Source organism: Anarrhichthys ocellatus, unplaced genomic scaffold, assembly GCF_004355925.1.
Source record: "Anarrhichthys ocellatus isolate YVR2014 unplaced genomic scaffold, GSC_Weel_1.0 scaffold31, whole genome shotgun sequence".
Classification (NCBI taxonomy): domain Eukaryota; kingdom Metazoa; phylum Chordata; class Actinopteri; order Perciformes; family Anarhichadidae; genus Anarrhichthys; species Anarrhichthys ocellatus.
In genome coordinates, this window is record NW_022280061.1 from 2,954,545 (window position 1) to 2,973,600 (window position 19,056).

Genomic DNA, 19,056 nt, shown 5'->3' on the forward strand with positions numbered 1-19,056 from the left:
TACATTATTAGACACATTAGGCATAGTTAGTTAAACCTAATGCCCTCAAATAAAACATCAAATACCTTCATGCAGGTTATTGTCATTTTTTTACAACATATAAGATTCTTGTTTTACATATATGTATGTCATTGGGCAATATTTTAAAATATTGGCACACTGTGTGTGCATCATGTCCGAGACGATACTGAATCAGTCACAGATCAGCGCATACTGTATTCAATAAGACTCCTTCTAGCTGTAGCTACTGGTGTTAACGGTTCTGTGTGTAATTCATAGAGCATGTGCTGCCTCATGGTGTGTGTGTGTGTGTGTGTTAAAAGAGATGTTTCTGTTGTGAGGAACCTGATCCGTGTGTAGCTTCAGGCAGCGGTAACTCGATCTTTGTGACCCTTAAACACGGACAGAAGGCCAGGCCCGGTTTTACTTCTAGTGAAAAGCTCTTTGATCAAACAAAAGGTTCGATGCTGAGAGAGTTCAGATCTTTTGAATAATAAATTAGTCTCAATTACTTGCATGATTAGATGGATTAGATGCTATCAAATTTGCTTGTTTTATGATGATGAAAACATTTAGTTATGATGATGCTTTCTTACCGTTTTGTATCACACATTTATATTATTTAGTATAGCTGCAGAAATAAAAGGTTTAAAATGATAGTTTGGCCCACTTCGATTTCCTAATCAGATGACTCTGCAGTTACTTATGTTATATTAATAACATTAGTGTCTCATATTAAAGACATATCAGCACTTGGTTCCTTTAACGTTCTGATGTTCCCACTCTCTTTGCTCTCTTCCTCTTTGTGTTCGCTCTCTCTCTTGTCGTTACCTTCTCAGCCAATCGGAGCCTGATGCCCTGGAAGCCTGCGTCGTCTCCCTGAAGGCACCAGGGGGCCTCAGTCCCACAGCGGGACACCCAGCTCTGGGTTCGCTTTCACCCTGAACCCTCCGGCTCCAGGCAAGCTGTCCCACCCTGCCTCCTCTCCCTCCTCCTCTTCTCCTCCCGCTACTTCTTCTCCTCCCTCCTGGTCCCCACAGGCCCACCTGGCCTCCCATTTAGCTTTCTCCCTCCATGAGGGGCGGGGGGAGGCACCGGAGGGCCTGGATGTGGACCCCCAGCCTCTTCATCTTGATTCACCTGAAGACCTAAGAGACCTGAGGAAACGATGCCACGATGTGTCAACTTTAACAGGTGAGTCACAAAGGAGGAACTTCACTCACTCATCAATCTGCAAATGACTTCAATATGTTGATGATACCGAGCAGCACCAAAGGCTAATTCAACAGTGTGATCTTAAATGAACAATGTACAGTGGGTACGGAAAGTATTCAGACCTTTAAATTTTTCACTCTTTGTTTCATTGCAGCCATTTGCTAAAATCAAAAAAGTTCATTTTAATTCTCATTAATGTACACTCAGCACCCCATCTTCACAGAAAAAAACAGAAATGTAGAAATTTTTGCAAATTTATTAAAAAAGAAAAACTGAAATATCACATGGTCATAAGTATTCAGACCCTTTGCTCAGTATTGAGTAGAAGCACCCTTTTGAGCTAGTACAGCCATGAGTCTTCTTGGGAATGATGCAACAAGTTGCATCACACCTGGATTTGGGGATCCTCTGCCATTCTTCCTTGCAGATCCTCTCCCGTTCCGTCAGGTTGGATGGTGAACGTTGGTGGACAGCCATTTTCAGGTCTCTCCAGAGATGCTCAATTGGGTTTAGGTCAGGGCTCTGGCTGGGCCAGTCAAGAATGGTCACAGAGTTGTTCCGAAGCCACTCCTTTGTTATTTTAGCTGTGTGCTTAGGGTCATTGTCTTGTTGGAAGGTGAACCTTCGGCCCAGTCTGAGGTCCAGAGCACTCTGGAAGAGGTTTTTTCCAGGATATCTCTGTACTTGGCCACATTCATCTTTCCTTCAATTGCAACCAGTCGTCCTGTCCCTGCAGCTGAGAAACACCCCCATAGCATGATGCTGCCACCACCATGCTTCACTGTTGGGATTGTATTGGGCAGGTGATGAGCAGTGCCTGGTTTTCTCCACACATACCGCTTAGAATTAACGCCAAAAAGTTCAATCTTGGTCTCATCAGACCAGAGCATCTTATTTCTCATAGTCTGGGAGTCCTTCATGTGTTTTTTGGCAAACTCTATGCGGGCTTTCATATGTCTTGCACTGAGGAGAGGCTTCCGTCGGGCCACTCTGCCATAAAGCCTCGACTGGTGGAGGGCTGCAGTGATAGTTGACTCTGTGGAACTTTCTGCCATCTCCCTACTGCATCTCTGGAGCTCAGCCACAGTGATCTTTGGGTTCTTCTTTACCTCTCTCACCAAGGCTCTTCTTCCACGATTGCTCAGTTTGGCTGGACGGCCAGGTCTAGGAAGAGTCCTGGTCGTCCCAAACTTCTTCCATTTAAGGATTATGGAGGCCACTGTGCTCTTAGGAACCTTGAGTGTTGCAGAAATTCTTTTGTAACCTTGGCCAGATCTGTGCCTTGCCACAATTCTGTCTCTGAGCTCCTTGGGCAGTTCCTTCGACCTCATGATTCTCATTTGCTCTGACATGCGCTGTAAGGTCTTATATAGACAGGTGTGTGCCTTTCCTAATCAAGTCCAATCAGTTTAATTAAACACAGCTGGACTCCAATGAAGGAGTAGAACCATCTCAAGGAGGATCAGAAGAAATGGACAGCATGTGAGTTAAATATGAGTGTCACAGCAAAGGGTCTGAATACTTATGACCATGTGATATTTCAGTTTTTCTTTTTTAATAAATTTGCAAAAATTTCTACATTTGTTTTTTTCTGTCAAGATGGGGTGCTGAGTGTACATTAATGAGAATTAAAATTAACTTTTTTGATTTTAGCAAATGGCTGCAATGAAACAAAGAGTGAAAAATTTAAAGGGGTCTGAATACTTTCCGTACCCACTGTAGGTTCGTAGCTGCATCACTAGAGGGCAGTGTGCCATCGTAGGTGACATTTCAGTCTAATTGTGGTTGTTAAAGCGCTGCTTCCTTTCTGTGTCTTTTGTTTTTCTTTCCTCACACGTAAACCCATACACTCACACATCTTTATACAAATGCACGCATGTACACAACAAACACTCCCCACACTCAGACCTCTGTTCAGACCTGCCAGAGTTGGAGATAGTGAGCCTCCTGTCAGAGGGTCAGCCCAGCTACACTCTTCGGGCAGACAGCGTGTTTGGATACGACAACGACGACTGGCTGCACACCCCTCTGCTGCCGCCGGCAGTCGTTTTGGGACTCACGCACGAGCAGATTGAAGAGACTCTCAAGTACTTCTGTGAGTGCATCTTTTATGTACACTTTACATACCGTCTCGTGTGTAGTGATGATGTTACCAGTGGTGGGCTCCACTTCATGTGCTCTGACGGTGTCCCATGTCACTGATCTATTCCACTCCCACTCACTGTTCAACCGTTGTCCCCCGCAAGTCACATGACACAATAACAAACAGAGAGCGAAAATACCGAAGTTCCCCTTTTCAGTCTGACGAGGAGTAACATGAAATGATAAGACCTCCTTTTAGGGCATTTGCTTGTTATGTTTTCATACATACGTTGGGTTATTTTTGTCATATTAAAGACATACTGCAGCTTTGTGTTAGTTCAATCTTTGCATAGGTGAAGTTATATGGTTTGTTAAAAGTCAATGTGTCACTTTTGACGGTTGGCCAAGAAGTGGAACACAGCAGCTCTGTGTTTGTAAAATGCTTGGACAGAGCTGCACTGAATGTAAACATCGGGCTCTTTGCTGATAGCGAGTCGTAGAACTGTACTTAATTGTTTTAGAGCTTTAAAGGTCTCCTTCTCTGTGATCTTTATATGAATTATATTCTTGTAAAAGGTGAAAATCATGTCACTTTGTGTGATGGACATTTTTCTAAATGTAGACTAAACGATCAATTAATCAAGAAATGACTGCAGATTAATTGATAATAAGAAATAGTCTTTAGTTGCTTGTTAACTTGTTTGCTTGATCACATAATGACGTATTTTTCTTTATTCATATCTTCTCAAGAAATGAGAGTGAACTGAAGTGAGTGTGTGAAGCCGGATCTCTCCTCCCCTCCACACACACTTCCGCTTTTGTGAGTTACAGATGTCAAATGTCACCAAGCTGCTTAACCTGCTGTCACTTGGCTTTCTCAGCAGTTTCCACTGGAGCTAAAACTGTGATCTGCTCTCAGATAGAGAGAGCCTCGCTTCGGAACAGTTTGACATTCATAACGCAAAGCCAGTAAATCAGTGGCTCAGTCAGCGACGCGACATTCAAACACATGTGAATGTGCAAATATCTGCCGTGTTTACTTTGCAATGATATCTGAAAAGATTAAGAAACGTTGCTCTGCGGTAAAGCGTTGTAACACGTTCATCTCCCCATAATCTGAATCTACCGTACATTTGATTCCTATATGTCCGCTACTGCTCTGACATTTACGGCCCTTTTTTTTTTTTTTTTATGAGTCACAAATAGGAGCCACAATGCCGGCTCACCAGTTTCTCAGGAAAGATCTGCTAAACCGACCGAACTTTATTTCACTCCCTTACCTTTTGTAGCGATAGGAGATTTCACATGATTGTGTGGCTGCGTCGTCATAATGCTAGATAGCCTGTACCCAGCTGATGCCAAGCCACATGTTTCTTTAGGTCCAGGACAGACTAACCTGCTCCAAACACTGTTGTGTTTCAGGTACATCTCTTGCAGAATTAGATTTCTTTCATGCTTTGCTTCTGCTTTATCTGAACGACTTTTTCACAACGTCTCAACTTCACTCGTTGCATTAGTTTAAGGCTCTCAAGCTGATTTGTTTCTTGTCTCACGTTGTATCCGTCCATTATCTTTAACCGCTTATCCTGTTCACGGTCGCAGGGGCACTTGAGCCGATCCCAGCTGACATTGAGCGAAGGGACAGGACACCAGACTACCACAGGGCTGAAACACAGAGACAGACAACCGTTCACACCTACGGGCAATTTAGAGGCATCGATTAGTCTAAACTGCATGTCTTTGGACTGTGGGAGGAAGGAAGCCGAAGAACTTGGAGAGAACCCACGCTGCCCCGGGGAGAACATGCAAACTCCATACAGAAGGCCCGTCTGGCCTGGGAAACGAACCCGGACCTCTCTTGCTGTGAGGAGATGGTGCTAGCCACCACACCACCGTACAGCCTCATATGGCATGTGAAACATAATTTTAAAAGCTCTTATGATTGTGGTTATGAAGGGATTAATCCTCAAGTCACATTTCAGTGGAAAAACGTAACCAGAAGTACAAGGAAGCGTTCGACTAAATGTTTTGCTCACACCAAGAATAACATTAAGGACTTGCAAAACAACTGATCCACACCTCTTGCTGTCAGGCAATGATGCTAGTCACCACACCAATACAATACCCAGGAATCCAGTGGGCCGTGCAGTGCAGCAGAGCGAGGTCACTCGTCTGGTTAAATTATAAACTTGTAGCATGTGTTGCTCTTGTAGTGGGGAGTTGTCAGACTGGGGGTAGAGGAGCATTTCTGATCTTAAATAAGTAATGATTGTTTGTATGTTAGATCAGAAATACGAGCCCGATGAGATTGTTGTGCAGTGTTTCTATAGCACTAGCCTGTTAACTGCAACTGGTTGAGCCATTCCTGTGTAGAGGGTGGTCCACTTAAACCGTACACGTTTCATTTAGATGTGCTGCCCTCATCGATTTTACTCTGCAAAGACGGATAGGAAATCCCAGATAGTGAAAGTTGTGTCTCCCCTGTCTCCTGCGTGCTGAATTTGACCTGGAAAGAGCCGGTTCGGGGTTGAAAGATGTATGAGTTGGTTAATATTTGATGTCTTGGGTAGCAACAGACAGTGGACAGTGACAAGACGGTGAACACGACCGTACACGTGGATCATTGGAAAATGAATTGTAAATTCCTATTTTGGATTTTGATTGCTATGAAAATAAAACGGATACAAGATGGAAAGTTATCTGTGTAGTTTAACAGCGCTTTACTTACTATCTGCTCGTAGAAAGCAACCGTCTAATGCTCAGTATGACATGTGAAATGTTATTTTTTTATTAATCATATTATTTATTACTCATGTAAGTATCAGCCTCATCTATAAGTATTACACATATCATTGTTTTAGTATAGGGAGAAATATAATATTAATAGATGGAATAAAACAAATGCATATATTCCTTCAATAGCCCCTTTAATAACCCTGAGAATCTCAGACTGTAATCACTCCATTGCTCCCATCAGACCCCTGTAAAGTGGGCGTGGCTCTGTCTGCAGCAGTATTACGCAGAGCCCTCTCTGTATCTGGTACTACATGTGTGACCAGAACAAGAACAGCCATTGGCAGGGGCGGAACCTACCATCTCCCTCAATTCCAGAGGGGTGGGTGGTCTTAATGCTGCATCCTTTCAAACTGCACGAGCATCCCCATCCTGAGTTATTATTTCTATCGTAGTTAACAATACTTATCTTTTTGTGCTTGGACAAGGTCAGTGTGAGCAATATCGGCTTTTGTGGCTTGTGGTTTCGATTTTTCTTCATCCTTCATCCCTGCTCCTCTTCCTCCCCTCTTTTCTTACCCGGTAGTCCAACGTGGCCAGGTATACGGAGGCAGGCATGACGACAGATGGCTCTTACAATCTGAGGGATTATGTATTAACACGAAGCAGCTCAGATTCTCTTGCACACACACAGGCACGCAGGTGTGTGCACCCACTCACGTAGGCCGGTGGCTATTGTTTTCCCAAACACACAGGCCAGCAGAATGAAGCCGGAGACCCAGTTGGCGCGTGACAGCACAGCGTACACACAGTAGAATCAGAAGAAGAAGAAGAAGAAGAAGAAGGGGTTCAACCGATGGACCGAGAGGCGGAGGACAGTTCTTCTCCGGTCACCATGGAGGTGTGGAGCTTCTCTGCGTCTGAGGGGGAGGAAGAAGAGAAGAGCACTTCCAGTCTTGTGATGGATGAAGTGGTGAAGGAGGAGAAGAAATGCCTCAACAGCAATAACAATAATAATAATAACAACAACAAGAACAAGAACAAGGAAAGCCTTTGCCGGGAGGTGACACAAGGTGAGATGAGCAGGCAGGTAGGAAAAGGCAGGTGGCACAAGAGGCTGGTCGGTGATCTGCTGAGTCCATGTTTAGAAGAGAGAGTTAAGAGAAATGATAAGTAAAGCATAAAGTGTCACGGTTAATGATTACTCTGCCCTGCAGATATTGCTGTCTGAGTGTGTTGTTGCACATTGCCTCTTCAAGGTCTTTGTAATCTAACTGCTTAAATACTTTATAGTGCACGTTGAGCACTGCAGGGTGCAGTGATGTCATTGCATCACACAAATGATGATTACCGTTCAACAACATGCTGCTTGATTTTGAAGCTCTTGTCATAAAACTCCTTTAATTCAACCTGATTATACCCCGAGACATGTACAGTTATGTAAATATATTTAGTTTCCTCTTAGTGGTGTGAAGGTCACTGAGCCTGTGTGTGTGTGTGTGTGTGTGTGTGTGTGTGTGTGTGTGTCTGTGCGCTTGCAGCTGCTGCAGCAGTGTGTTCATGTTAGCAGTTGTCATTGTGAGTTTGTCTTTTGTTATATGGAGGTCAGAGCCACGCAATTAGGGAATAGTACTCTAATGTTACATTTTTCTTATTCTCTGACATGGTTTGAATCACAGAGAGGAATTTGGAAAAAGATAATTAAATTGGTCGAATGAGATTAAAGAAATGACCTGAATGCTCTTCCTAAGAAATGCCTCCTGCTGAATGTTAACCCTTTACTGTGTGGTCTGTTGTTCACAGAGTGCAGGTGCATTAAATGTGCTGCTGCCTTACTTTCAGTTCAGTATTGTCAGTCGTCTTCGCATTTTATGTAATGGAATTTTAGATGGTTGATACATCTCAATGAACACGTGCCAAAAACAGGATAATTTAAGGGTGTTGCCTGGTTTATAGTGAATGGCAGTTATTATCGGTTACAGTGTTTGTGTTTACCATGAACACAGCAGGGCTGGTTGTGCACCTTAAGATTGAAAAAGGTCATGTTCTGCTTCAACAGAGCAGTGAATGTGAGCAGGAAGTCTCCTCTTCTTTGTCTAGATGGGCATGTGGCCGGCACCGACACCAATGTTGCGACACGGGCACCCCTGCAGAGAGACGGGACACTCAAACTAATGCATTTCTTGCCTCTCTGTTATGCAATAGGATAAATAAATTGGATATATTTTCAGTGCATATATACTTTAGCTGTTTTTTGTTGGACACGGTGTTGCGTGTGTGTTATTGTATATTGTCGGGATCTTTTAGGCTAAAATCCAGCTGTAGTTTTTAACCTATTAGTGATGATCTGATAATGTTATTTATAATGTTATTTTAAACTCCCAAATTCTTTATAGTGAGATTAATGTTACCAATGCAAAATACGTCAAGAAATGTCCAGACAGATTAACATGAGGAAGCTCTGTAAAGTCTGCAGCTTCAGAACAGTAGAGATCAAACCTTTTTGGAGCTCATCCATGCCCGTCTTATCCCCACAACACAACAGATGTCATAAGTATAAGTTTGCAAGCTCGACCTGCTCGACCTACCTCGACCTGCTCTACGTGGCCGTCAGGTCGAGCTGAAATACAGACGATATTTCAGCTGGTGAGACTTTGTGGGTGAACAGTTCAGGTGCTTGCTGAAGAATGCATTAATTCAAGTGCAAATAAGCCATTCAATGAACTTTACTTCAACATTCTGGAGGTAGACTGATGTGGAATAATGAATGTACTGCAGATGGAAATGACTGCTGCAGACTTTGCTTTGCAATCCATTTTAAGTACATTAGGATTTGAGGAAGTTGAACTATTATCGGATTAACCTTCGTTCATTTACAGAATGTATTTTGGTAGTTACATGATTAACGTAATTGTGCGTAATTTAGGCTGTAGTTTATTAACGTGATTCTTTGTTGTTGACGATTAGGGTTTTTAAGGTGCATGTGAGTACTGTACTTCTGTTCTACCTTTTTATGTAGGTTTTGATTTAATTAATTAAGAGTCGAGCTTTAAAGTTCTTTCTTGACCTCTTGACAAAACAGCAGTAACCTCTCACATCAAGGTCTATTTAGTAGTTGCTCTGGAGTTTTTGATCATACTCGTGCAGTGCCCGCGCAAATCGTGCCCGTTAGGAACGGACTGTTTGCTTGGCCGGTGTTGCTGCTTGCCGCCAATACTCTCGCCAATTCTGAAGTCGATCGGATGAACAGTTGTCCAAAGAATCGAATGCAGACTGACACCGTTTTATTTAAATAACAGGAACTTTGTCAGCAGATGGAGTTTGATTTGGAGTTGTGAAAGTACAAATGTCCCTTTTTCTGAGCACTTTGAGGACTTCTTGTCCATGTTGGCTTAAAGATTAGAAATGTATCTATATAGCTATCCAGCTATATATAAGTAATTTAATTGATTAAATTAATGTTTAATGATTACTTTTGTGCTTCTGTTGTAATGCTCAATTGCTCAGTTGTGCAAGTTTCCAATATGATTTGTCAGTTTCGTTGTCTTGGTCCATAATATACTTTTGCAGGTGTGGCTTTGACGCATGAATGTCTTTTGGCATTTCTCTGGCAAAGCTTTGTGATTATTTGCGATAAGTTAGAACGCTTTCGCCATCACACTTGTGTTGGTTTTGCATTTCTCTTCAGTCTACTGAGTGAAATGTAAAACAATGTCCTCTATCTTACAGTAGATCAGCTCAGACTGTAGACATGAGTTCTATTATACAAGTCATGGTCAGCACAGTAGTTTAGCCCAAGGTTAGCTTCTTTCCATCAGGCTGATTAGACACTGATGCAGCTACCCAATCCCTGTGTTTCCAGGCCAAATTCAAGGACCGCAATCGAATTACTTTGCTGTCTGGCAACCTCCCGTCTCTTTAGTCCACCAAAGTAAGATTACAAAGCTGATTTTGTTGTAGAGGTATGCAGTGTCATTCAAAAATTGCACGCTAGTCAAGCCAAATGTTGTACATCCTTAAACAGACGAGTCAGATGTTGAAAGCACCGAAATGAGTTCTGCTCCAAAAGCACAAAACTTGCAACGGCAGGTAGCATTACAAAAGAAGCGAAAATTAGAATGACAAACAATGATAACTTGACAGTGTTTGGCTCACGACCAGAACAGTAATTACTTCAATTAAGAACCACATGAATGCTTCAAATGACTCGTTGACCTCACGCAGCGCTTCATCCTTATTGACATTGAAGTGGACACAAACAAATCATTCCCCAGGATGTAAACAAAGCTTCAGGTCAATAGTCAGCCGCTGTTATCCCTTCGACGCTGTGCATGTCCTGCTGGTCTGAACACGTTGTCAGTTTAGCCCCGGCAGTCTCTGCTGATGAGCTATATTGGTATCCAGGAGAACGAGGTCTTTACAGCCATCTAATCCGGGCTGAAAGGGATCAAGCTAAGAGGATCAGTATCTGGCTGACCACATGGAGATGTTGTGGTCTGTAGCTGTACTTGAGGATCTCATTCACACAAAGTCAGTCTTGGTGTGTCCATTTGTGTTTTTACAGGTTAATATTTAATATTTAAACAAATGTGAGCAGGGTATGTTTAGTTTAGTTTTTATTTGTTCGAGAGGGACAATGTACATTGATGAACACTTCAAATTAAAATGTAAATGCACCCAATTACAGCCGCAAGGCTGATTTCCATTGTCTGTCCCCCTGCCAGAATGTACAGGCTGAGTGTCCTAAAGGAAAAGGTCATGCCAAAATGCAATAGTAATAAACTAAAATCAATTACAGTCTGTAGCTGACAATACACAATAGTTCGATAATAAAAAGTTAACAATGGATAAAAAAGGAATCGCATATATATGTATATATGCATATGTATATATGTATGTTTATGTGGGCAGCCTCTCTTCACATGTGTACATGACAATTCCATCTGTGTGTAACAATCAATTGTTAAATTTCACATTTTTAATCAAGAATCCATTTTAACCAGAGCAGTGCCTCCAGTGATGCAACCGAAAACCAAATGTAAAGTTAACAGTACTGGACATGTGATAAACAATATTTACATTGTTGCCTCTTTGTGACAAAACCAGCCCGATCAAAACCTGCCCCTAAAAATACATACTGCTTTTAAAGTCCAACAGCATTGATTTCATCGCCAGATGTATTGTAACATCTACAAAGTAACGGCATAAATGTTAAATACCTGTATTAAAATCAGTTTTCCGTAAACAGTTATTTAAACCTGGTCCTAAAGATACAGAATATTATCAGAAATAAAATTGTGCTCCGTAAACATGTAGACCGATTCACTGACACACACACACACACACACACACACTGACCTGTGGCTCTCTCGTCCTTCCTGCCTGGACAACACAAACGTACTGTTTTTACTTCATACGCATTTATTGCAGTCTTTAATACTGTTTTTTTTTTTTTTAATCTATTTTTTAAAAGGTTTTCCTGTATTTTGCCCTCCCCGGGGTTGAGTGTTGCCTGGAGTCAGTTTGGTAGGATTAGTATGTAATTTGCATGCAAAATAGGTCTACCCAACGAGTGGATAAAAAATTGAATCCATGCAACATCTCAAAAGTAGCTCAATTCCATGGGAAAAATGCAGACCTGGCAACACTGAATAACCCCTAATATGGTAAATGGACTGTACTTGTAAAGCGCTTTTCTGGTCTTCCGACCACTCGAAGCGCATTAACACCACATGTCATCATTCACCCATTCACACCCATTCATACACTGGTGGCAGCGGCTACAGTGCAAGGTGCCACCTGCCCATCAGGACTCTAACTAAAATGTACACACACCTGCGGGAGCATTTTGGGGTTAAGTGTGTTGCCCGAGGACACATCGACATGGACTCGTGGTGCCGGGGATCGAACCGCCGGTGCTCTGATTGAAGGACAACCCTGCTCTACCACTGAGCCACAGTCACCTAGTATTTTCTATTGTTTAAAAACTTAAATAGAGGAAGTGATCAGCCAAAAATAATTGCTCATAGCCCTTATCTCATGATAAATATTCAGCAAGACTTTGTTGTTCTGCTATCCTTTTGTGTGATTTCTACATCTCTTTCTCTTCATTCATTAAATCCCTCTCTCCCTCTCTCCCTCCTCCCTCAGTGCTGTGTTCAGACAGAGTGGGCCAGGTCACCAAGACATATCATGACATCAAGGCAGTCACCCACCTGCTGGAGGAGGTAAGAGACGCACAGCAGATGAACGGGATTAGAGAGGATTCCAGTTATCCGTTTGTCACCGCTTACAAAAAGTACAAAAAGTACATTACATTTGGTTAAAAAACATACCTGCAATTGTGATTGCCTCACTGAAACTGTGATTGTATATATATGTGTATATATATATATGTATATGTGTATGTATGTATGTACTATATCACTATGCATTATTCCGTAAAATAAAAGTAGAATTTATGCCTTTGCAGAAAGAGCGGGATCTCGAGTTAGCGGCGCGAATCGGTCAATCCCTCCTGAAGCAGAACCAAGAAATAACCGCACGCAATGAAATGCTGGACGAACAGCTTGAGATCGCAAAGGAAGAGGTACAAACACACCTCACGTCACAAGTGTCTCACTGAAATAAACGACCTGTGCCACGTTGTCAATGTGGTGCTTACTGATACAGTCGGGTGATGTTCTGTACTGCATGTTCTAGATCGCTCAACTACGCCATGAGCTCTCGATGCGAGACGACCTCCTTCAGTTCTACGCCAGCACCGAGGAGATCGAGAACGCTGAATCACAATCACCGTGGGTTTACACACACACACACACACACACACACACACACACAGAAGACAGAGGTTGATTCATATAGTATTAGTTTGTTTCTAAACAAAGTGTAGGTTTGTGACTTAGTCAGTATAGATATCCTTAAAAAAGAGAATCATTGTAATTCATGCTGCTAACTTCTGTTCTATCACCACCGTTGAACAGAAAACACACATTTTGAAATAAACATGTTTGTTTCGTTCAGTTTTTTTCTCTTTGTGAGAAAAACATAAAGATGTCTGAATGCAGAAGATGTATCTTTTCTTGTTATAGAATAAAAAGGAACGAATCCTGCAGTTCACTCAGCAACTTCGTCCACTACGACTTCCTGCAGCAGAAGCTGAAGGGTTTAGAGGAGGACAACCGCAAACTGCGATTAGAGGTACGCAATGCTGCAAAGCTCTACCGCATATGAGATGAAATGAGACACTTATAAATGTTCATCGTGATTCTTACGGCCATGTCTGTATAAAATCTAGCTTTTTATTTTGTACTGTACATTTGAATAACAATAATAGGTCGTTTTTTTAATTGCCTCCAGTGTTAAAAGTATGACATTTTGACATTGTTTGCATCGTTTTGTTCCTCCAGGCCAGTGACCTCACAACAGAGACGACCAACTACGAGGAGCAAGAACAGGAGCTGATGATGGTGTGTGTGGAAGAACTCTGTAAGTGGTACAGTCTTGTTTCAGTATATGAAAGTAACACAGAGACGTCCGTATGTGTACTGACCGGACTTGTCTGTTTCAGCATCTGTTAATAGGCGGGTCGTCGACCTGTCTGATGAGCTAGCGCGGAAGGTGGAGGACTCTTTCCGACAACAGGAGGAGATCAGCTCGCTGCTCGCACAGATTGTTGACCTGCAGGCCCGTTGCAAAGGGGTGAGAGAACGTTTCCATGTTCTCCAGGAGTGTCAAATCCCAGTAAAACTTGTCTAACTGTCTTCTCCCTGTGTCTCTAGCTCACCCACGAGAACGAGGAGCTGAGCCAACACCTGGGTGCCTCCCGTGAGAGCCAGCTAAATCTTCAATCGGAGGCAAGACACTTACACTCCCTCTGACAAAATACACTCACTTGGAGTACAATTAGGATCCCTTCACATCCAGCAACACTTGTGTGTGTAAAACTGATGCGTCTCCGCTTGTGGCCTTCATTAGTTTGATTCTAGCTTGAGCTCAATTTTGTTTTCCAAAATAAATACAATTAGAATGTGGACACCTAAAACATTCACAAACCACAATGCTCAGAAACGAAAAAGAAGGTAATCAATCAAAGAAACCAACAATCTGAGTGCTTTGGAAGTCGGCATTCCCCGCTCAACCAGTCCGTCTGCTGTCAGACTTTCAGAGCCCTTGCCAATCTTCTGAGACAAAAGTAATGATTTTATGTTTACTACAGACCTCTGTCAGTTTGATGAGAAGGTCTGTGTGTAACACAGCACTGCACATACGTTTAGTTGATATTTTCTTAATATGCAGATCAGCTACCCTAAGAGCCTTCCCATGGTTTCCCAGAAACCCCTTCTCTGTGTCGACCACACAGACCTTTTTATATGTGTCTTTGCAGATACTTAATCGTGACTATGTCAATATTCAGCTCTGAATTATACAATGTATTCTTCTTGTACTACAATTTGACAGATATGTCTCCTTTTGTCCTGCAGCTCAAGGACCTGCGGGACAAGTACTCTCAGTGTGAGGACATGCTCCGCGAGGCCCGAGAGGACATTAAGAACTTGCGTAATAAGAGCCTCCCCAACAGCACGGTGCAGCGCTACACCGCGCTGGCCTCTGTCCTCCCCATGGACTCACTCGCAGCCGAGATAGAGGGCACCTTCCGCAAAGGCCTGGACACCCCGGCCCCCTCGGAGTACAAGTGAGTCTGTGAAGTAGCAAGTTTAATAGTTATTCAAGATTGGACTGAAATCTTAAGAGATTGTTTCCTCTGATCTGATACCTTGTTCTTTCTCTCGGGTCCGCCCCTCCCAAGTTGACTGACTAAAGCTTACTGTGGAACGAAGCAGCTAGCTAGATGACTGTGGCATACAATGTATTTTATAAGTTGTTCATGTTTGGATCTGTCTTTATGCCCACTCACCCCCCAGTTTCTCCCCGCAGGAACCACCCGTGGCGTGTGTTTGAAACGGTGAAGGTGGTGAACAAGGCCGTGAGGCTGCGGTCTCGGTGCCACTCCCCAGGGCTGCCGGGCTCCAGCCCGGTGTCGGCTCACTCCAGTTGCATCAGCACCCCCCGGACCAGCTACTATGGCTCAGACAATGCTAGCCTTACTCTGGAAGACAAGCCCAGTTTCAACAATGCTCCGAAAGAAGACAACAGGTGTGTTTGAGTGTGCGTTAATGCACATACTGTACGTGCACTATAATATCAAATGGAAAATTCCAGATCTATTTTGATCATTTTATATGCATTGTATTTTTTCTTGATGACAAGTTCAAATGTTTTTGCCACATGAGTTTATGATGATGAACCCACTTAAAGGTCCAGTGTGGAAGCAGCTAAAGCAAGCGTCACATCTATTCACCACAGACTCAGTGGGCCGAAGCGTCTGGGCCAGCCGGGCACACCAGGAGGCCAGGACCTCGAAGCCGCCTTGTGCAGCCTGTCAGCCCGCCAGCAGAACCACTCCTCTGAGCGGTCCTTCTTCGACGTGGAACGTGAGCGTAAACTCCACGCCTTGGCAGCAGACTGCGAAGAGGCCGAGGGCTCCAGTGGCTTCCTGACGCCAAACGACAGCCTGGTCTCCAGCCCAGCAGCGTCGACAGGCACCAACTACTCCAACGGCAGCTCACGGCCCTCCTGTGGCTCCTCAGGAGGATCCAGGTCCTACCTGCCCGACCGCCTGCAGATTGTCAAACCTCTGGAAGGTAAAAGTCTCCGCCGGATACTGTCTCTCATCAATTTCTTGGAGCTTATCCCAGTTTAAGTGGAGTCACGATGGAGCACAAGCATGCTGATCATTGTTGACATTAGTCTGTGATCCTAATTAAATACCACCGGTGCAAAGCTGTTCGGCTCTTAAAAGTAGAAAGTATTCTTTTACAAGAATAGAAGCAAGGCAACAGTTCAAGTACTTTTTTTTCCATATCTCAAATAATTCATAGTAATTTCTAACTGTATAAATGACACGTGACTGCCTCGTATTACAACGTTATTCGACCTCGGTTCCCTCTGACTCTCTCGTCGTCAGGCTCGGTGACTCTGCATCAGTGGCAGCAGTTGGCCAAACCAAACCTGGGAGGCATCCTGCATCCACGTCCGGGCGTCCTGACTAAAGACTTCCGGGAGCTCGAGGTCGACATGCAGCACGTCTACAGTCTGAACGACCTGGAGGAGGACGAACCGGACCTGTCGCAGCTCTCTGGAGCACACGGCATGGGTAGGACACACTGCACTCATGCTGCACAGTCCCACTCGCTCCATCATTCTCTTCGCCTCATTAAATCTCCTCTAAAATCCATGCTTCCTGCTTTCTCTGCTCCTTTATATTGTTCATGTCCCATTTATTGAGTGGTATTACTTCAGCTACCAGCTTCATTAGCTCTTGTAGTTCCTCATTGAACCTAACTTTCTCCATGTGTAGTTTAATGTGCATTTTCTCCCTCCATGACCTCGCAGTCTCTCCACCTGGTCCCAACCTCCCTCAGACCTCTCCCACACATACCATTACCACCTGCCAAGTCCTGCAACCCTCCCTTCTCATCCCATCCTTATCCACTAGGTAAGAGTACACACACTGTGAACTATTTGTTTAGCATGCTTTGTTATTGTTGTGAATGGGATGTACATGAGTTACTGTTAACTTTGAGCAGGGAACTCCTGAAAAAGAGTAATTTTGGTTCATTAATCCACAACTTGTTTTTGCAGATTTCCTGTCTTCCGTCATGCTTTTTCTCTCCCCTTAAACGTCTGCTCTTTACCCCCGACAGTGGCAGAAAACATCTGTCGAGGCTCTTCCTCCAACTCTAAAAGGCGCCTTCGGGGCAAAGTAAGAGTCGAGGGTTATGGATACACTATGAATACTGGATTTTATTATTAATGACGGAGGCACGGGACCAATGTCTGTTTAACTAAATAACACCATGGTTAATAATAATAAAGGTATTAGAGCTGTTAAACATTTGCAATGACCTAACGGAAAAGATCATCACTACTGTGCTTCTGTCGCCTCCTAACAACACTAACTTGTTTGTACTCCACATATTCTCAGCTCGTTATGTTTTAACGTCTCCTGACCTTCCTAGGTTTTCATCTCGGCAAACCACCAGATCCTGTTTCATCACCGCTGCCACGCTAACATTGTGTTCATCCATCTTACAGCAACGATAGGCAGACACTAACAACAAATGAACTCAATCAAACTTTTAACATTTTATTGTTTTCTTTTCATGATTTGGGAATGAGCTTGCATGTTTGTGTGAGAAGAAACAGCTTTGTTTTGTTGTCTATTGTGTTTCTTTAAGTGTTGTTTTTTTTCTGTTTGCAGGCTTCGCTCTTTCGGGCTGCCATCTTGTCGGAACTGTGAGCTCGTGAGCACTTCATCGCCATCCCACCAGCGGCCCTTTGGCCAAGGAGGCCGGACCGCCGCCAACACCTCAACTCTAACCACTTCATCACTGGGACTCCTGCAGCTGCTGCAAGAGCGCGGCATCTCAGCCTCGCCTCATCCGCACCACCACCTGCACGACAACCATAGTAACAAACCTTCACCCTCCACAGTAACAGACAAATGTGGAGACTCCCCACTGGACAAAGAGGGACGAAGGTACATTTTCAGTTTGAACTTGGTCAAGAAGCTTCAAGGTCTGGGGTTGCACAGAGTGGCAGCCTGGGGGATGACGGGCCGCAGTGTTAAAGAGAAGCAGTCGGTCGTCCTCTGAAAGTTTGATGAGGACTGTTCATCACTTCCTGCTTCCATCATTCACCGTAGGGACTCTACATCCAGCCGTGTGATCCCCACTGTGCTGTTCAGGGCCCACAGCTGTGGTGTCTTGAAAACATAAGCCACAGAATGTGCTAGAGCCATACTTTAAGTTGTCGGTAGTGACCAGTAATATTATTTTCGATGAATGTGTGTGTGTGTGTGTGTGTGTGTGTGTGTGTGTGTGTGTGTGAGTGACATCTTCATCTCAGGAAAATCAGCTGATTATCACCAGTTTCTTTGACTTCTTTTTACACAAAAAAAGAAACATGAAGAAAAAACATTTTTATACCGTGTATCGTGATTGTCATTTTTCACGTTTTCCCCGCCGCTGGTTTAAAAAAAAAACAACAACTCATCATCAGTTTCCAAAGTGGAACATCACTTATGTGTAAATAACAAAGTTGTCATTTGGGAAAATTAAAAAGGACTACGTGCAGTAAATTATTGTTTATTGAAACCACAAACTGAAGCGATGCTGTCACACTGAACATCTTTCAAATGGACTAAAATACACTCCGTCTTCCTGCTTATTAGCTGCTACATTGAGATTAGCATGTTGTATATAAGCTTGTCAAATATACTCAGTTAAACACTTGAGACGTTGATCAATTAGCATTGCGATGACGGACGATGCGCCGACTAAATTGGAACATGTTGATGATGTTGACGTCCTGCAGCCGTCTGCCCTAAAGTGCACCACCTGCTTTCACGTAGCACATGTTGTTATGGCTGCTGAGTCACCTGTTGGACATTTCTGAACTTCATCCTGACCAAAACCTCACCAAGATGAAATCAGGTTTGCCGTGCTGCATCAAAGAAGGTGAATGGGTTTTTTATAAGCAATATGTACATTTACTGCACTGTGTTCACTGAGAATCTTGCTGAATTTCACGTCATCAGGAATTTTTAAATAGCTGGAAGGTAAATTAAATCAAAAATAGTTTCAGGCATTCAAAGTGAGTTCTCCATGCGGTCAAGAATCCTTATTTAAAGACAAGCAGACAAGTGGTCCTAATTATTTAAACAGCATGTTTCTTTGAAATCTGTCTGAACTGTCAACTGTAGCAAAAAGGCGTATAGGATACTGAGGATTAAAAAGGGAAGAAATAAACACAGCTTTTAAAAATGTGTGTTCTGACTTAAATCAACCAAAGCACTGTTTCTCTGCACTGCTGCTTGCTCTGTTCTGTGTTAGCATCACAGCTGTATATGTCGGTGTGTGTTTGAGTTGTACCACCTGTGAATAAAACTTCCAGCACAGTTTT

The 19,056-nt window shown here is 43.3% G+C and overlaps 1 protein-coding gene across 1 annotated transcript; it reads left to right on the forward strand.

Annotated features, from left to right (window-relative positions):
- Positions 1–857: 857 nt before the first annotated feature.
- Positions 858–19,055, forward strand: hap1 (huntingtin associated protein 1; the record flags this gene model as incomplete). Its single annotated transcript, XM_031864409.1, has 15 exons — positions 858–1,194; positions 3,122–3,310; positions 12,181–12,257; positions 12,503–12,619; positions 12,733–12,827; positions 13,122–13,230; positions 13,440–13,518; positions 13,601–13,731; positions 13,812–13,886; positions 14,514–14,725; positions 14,968–15,186; positions 15,349–15,734; positions 16,058–16,246; positions 16,486–16,588; positions 17,354–19,055. Coding segments are annotated over 15 exons (2,712 nt in total), but the record flags the coding sequence as incomplete, so codon positions are not given.
- Position 19,056: the final 1 nt, after the last annotated feature.